The sequence below is a fragment of the Capsicum annuum genome, chromosome 5 (assembly GCF_002878395.1).
Source record: "Capsicum annuum cultivar UCD-10X-F1 chromosome 5, UCD10Xv1.1, whole genome shotgun sequence".
NCBI classification, from domain to species: Eukaryota; Viridiplantae; Streptophyta; class Magnoliopsida; order Solanales; family Solanaceae; genus Capsicum; species Capsicum annuum.
Genome location: NC_061115.1, coordinates 27,317,944 through 27,321,849, shown reverse-complemented (window position 1 = coordinate 27,321,849; position 3,906 = coordinate 27,317,944). Strand labels below are relative to the sequence as shown.

Sequence of the window (3,906 nt, the reverse complement as noted above, 5' to 3'; positions counted from 1 at the left end):
AGCCTTTCCGACTTGTTCAGGAAGCTCTTCAAAATACAGATGAAGGACAGTTTGGTGCCAGTAGTCTCCCTAGTAAGGGTGGTGATCAGTCCTCACAGGGCTTATTTTTGAGTCATGCCAGACGTGGTGTTTACTTTGATACAGTCGGATCTATGAGTTTTGGTTCTGCTCGTGATTCTTGTTCTACTTATGGGCATCCCAATGATTTCTAGAGATATTGCCCTAGTCATGGGGCGATGGTTGTTTTAGCCTAGGGTGCTACTCCTGTTAGGATGGTTCATCCCTCAGATAGAGGCGGTTTGCGAGGTCGTAGGGGTGGTTATCAAGGTGCTCGTGATTATTCTCAAGAAAATAGGATAGGAGGTCGGTCAGGTGTCCAGCCAGGTGGCAGGCTTGGTCAGTTGTATAAAGTACCTACTTGACCCGAAGTAGAAACTTCAAATATTGTTGTGACAGGTATAATTTTGGTATGCCACAAGTCGACTCTTGCTTTATTTGATCCCGAATCCACTTATTCTTATATATCTGCTTATTATGCACCACAGTTGGATTTGACTAGTGATTTATTATCTGTGCCATTGTACGCATCTACTCCTGTGGGTGATTCTTTAGTAGTAGATCAAGTGTTCAGATCATGTATTATGATAGTTAGTGAGGTTGATACTTATGTTGGTCTTATTGTTCTGTATATACTGAATTTTGATATGATACTAGGCATGGACAGGTTATCCTACTATCATGTGTTCATTGAATGTTTTACCAAGGCTGTTACCTTGGCCATGTTTGGCGTACCCCCAGTTTTATGGCAGAAAGCGGTTAGCTGCGAGCTGGTAGGGGTTGTTTCTTATGTTTATGCTAGGAGACTTATATCGAGAGGTTGTGAGTCTTATCTCGCTTATATATATGATACTAATATAGATGGTCCATCGATTGACTCTGTTCCTATTGTTTGCGAGTTTCCTAAAGTGTTTTTACCGACCTGCCTGGTATTCCCCCTGACCGTGAGATTGAGTTTGCTATTGACCTTGAGCCTGGCACCTGACCTATTTCTATGGTACCTTACCGTATGGCTCCTGCCATACTTAAAGAGATGAATTCTCAGCTTTAAGATCTTCTTAGTACAACTTTTATTAGATTGAGTATGTCCCGATGGGAAGCTCCTATTTTATTTGTAATGAAGAAAGATGGTTTGATATGTATGTGTATTGATTATAGGTGGCTTAATAAAGTGATAGTGAAGAACCATTATCCTATGCCTCGCATTAATGATTTTTTTTTACCAGCTTCAGGGTGTAGTAGTGTTTTTCAAGATTGACTTGAGATCTGCTTACCATCAGTTGAGGATTCAGGATGAGGATATCCCGAAGACAGCTTTCAGGGCCCGTCATGTTCATTATGAAATTTTAGTGATGTCTTTTGGGTTGAATAATGCCCCAGCTGCATTCATGGATTTAATGAACCATGTATTTAGACCTTATTTAGACTTCTTTGTTATTGTGTTCATTGATGAAATTATTGTGTATTCGAGTAGTGAGGAAAATGTGCAATATTTGAGAGTTGTGCTCCAGACTTTGAGAGAGCATGTTCTTTTGCCAAGTTCTCTAAGTGTGAGTTTTGGAATGATTCAGTGGCATTTCTTGGATGTGGGGTCCAAGGCTGGTATTATGGTAGACCTGGCTAAGATTGAGCCAATTCGTGATTGGGCTAGGCCTATGTCTCTGACTAAAGTTCCCAGTTTCATTGGGTTGGCTGATTATTACAGATGCTTTGTTGAGAGTTTTGCGACTATTTCAGCTCCTATGACTAGTTTTACACAAAAGAAAGTTCCTTTTTGATGGTCTAAGGAGTGTGAGTTAAGCTTTGGAAAGCTCAAGAATTGTCTTACTTCAGCTCCAGTATTAGCTCTTCCAGTTGAGGGTGAAGGATTCACCGTGTTTTGTGATGCTTATGGTGTTGGTCTTGGTTGTGTTTTGATACATCAGGGTCATATTTGTATTCGCTGGCTTGATGACTTGATTTAGCCAATTCTTAATGAGGCTCACAGTTCTAGATATCTCACATTCATCCTGGTATAGCTAAGATGTACGAGATTTAAGACAACATTACTAGTGGGATGAGATGAAGAAAGATGTGGCAGACTTTGTGGCCTGTTACCTATGTTGTCAGCAAGTTAAGGCTGAGCATTAGCATCTAGGTGGATTAACTCAGAGGTTCCCCATTCCCGAGTGGAAATAGGAACAGATTACTATGGACTTCAATAGTGGTTTACCTCATACTCCCCGTGGTCATGATAGTGTTTAAGTTATTGTGGATCATTTGATCAAGTCAGCACATTTTATTCTTATTTAGATGACCTTCAGTGGTGAGAAATTAGCCCAGATTTATGTTCGAGAGATAGTTCGTTAGCATGGGTTTCCTGTTTCTATCATATCAGACTGTGGTTCTATATTTACTTTGAGGTTTTGGAGAGAATTTTAGGAGAGCTGGGTACTCGAGTAGATTTGAGTACAACTTTTCATCCGCAGACAGATGGTCAATCTGAGTGGACCATTCAGGTGATCGAGGATACAATCCGAGCCTGTTCTATAGATTTCGAAGGACAGTGGGATCAACACTTAGCATTGGCATAGTTCGCTTATAACAACAGTTATTATTCGAGTATTGATATAGCGCCTTATGAGGCCTTGTATGGTTAGATATGTCATTCTCCGATAGGGTGGTTTGAGACTTTTGATATGAGACCTCATGGTATGGATTTTCTTCAGGACTCATTGGATAAAGTTAGGGTGATTCGAAATAGGTTGAGAGTAGCTCAGGGTAGGCAGAAGGCCTATGCAGATCATTGGCATTGTGCCTTAAGATTCGGAGCTGGTGATCGTGTGTTCCTTTGTGTTTCGCCTATAACAGGTGTGATAAGGTTCGTAAGGAAAGGTAAGTTCATCTCTCAGTATATTGGCCTTTCTGCCTATGCAGATCATTGGCTTTGTGCCTTAATATTCGGAGCTGGTGACCATGTGTTCCTTTGTGTTTCACCTATGAGAGGTGTGATAAGGTTCATAAGGAAAGGTAAGCTCATCCCTCAGTATATTGGCCTTTTTGAGGTTCTCCGCACAGTGAGTGAGGTAGCCTATGATTTAGCTTTACCTCCAGATTTTATAGTTGTTCATCCAGTTTTCCATGTCTCTATGTTGCGTAAGTATATTTCTAACCCATCTCATGTGCTTAGGTGGAACTCAGTCCAGTTAGATAAGCAGATGGCTTTTGTAGAGGAGCTCATGCTTATTTTGGCTAGTGATGTGAGGCGGTTGCGTCTAGAGAGATTCATGAAGTTAAGGTTCAGTGGAGGCACCTCCCAGTGGAAGAGGCCACTTGGGAGATAGAGAGAGAGATGCAATCCCAGTATCCTAATCTATTCGAGACTTCAAGAATTTCCTGATCTTTAACTTTCAGGGATGAAAGTTCCTTAGTAGTGGATATTGTAATGACCCTTTAGGTCATTTTCTCTATACCCGTTTATTTTCACCATTGGAGTTTTCACATAGCTTCCCAAGTCATTTATGACTTGCTGGAACTAATAGTTCCATTACCGGGCAGTTCATTTGGTTTTTAAAGCTAATTTTTGTTTAGAAGTCTTCCCCGATTCCAAATGATCGCTGAGTGAAAACTTCAGCAAAATAATTTTGGATATAAATTCTAACAGCGCCAGGAGCTCTATAATATCAATTTTAGGGTAGGTAGACCCTTAGTTCGGATCCCACTGCACCCGAGCTCATTTCGAACTTGGTCAAAAAGTCAAAAATTAGAAGATATAAGTATGGGACCCATAAGCTGCCTAAATGACCTCAAATGGAAAATTTAAAGTCACAAATGCGTCTGAAACATCTAATTTAGTGGGGTTATATAGTT

General features: G+C 40.6%; 1 protein-coding gene across 1 annotated transcript; it reads left to right on the top strand.

Moving 5' to 3' along the window:
* Positions 1–272: 272 nt before the first annotated feature.
* LOC124898458 lies at positions 273–3,380 on the top strand. The gene is made up of 5 exons (XM_047412103.1): positions 273–396; positions 715–830; positions 1,284–1,388; positions 1,629–1,823; positions 2,766–3,380. The coding sequence occupies exons 1-5, from the start codon at positions 273–275 to the stop codon at positions 3,378–3,380; spliced, it is 1,155 nt and encodes a 384-aa protein (XP_047268059.1).
* Positions 3,381–3,906: the final 526 nt, after the last annotated feature.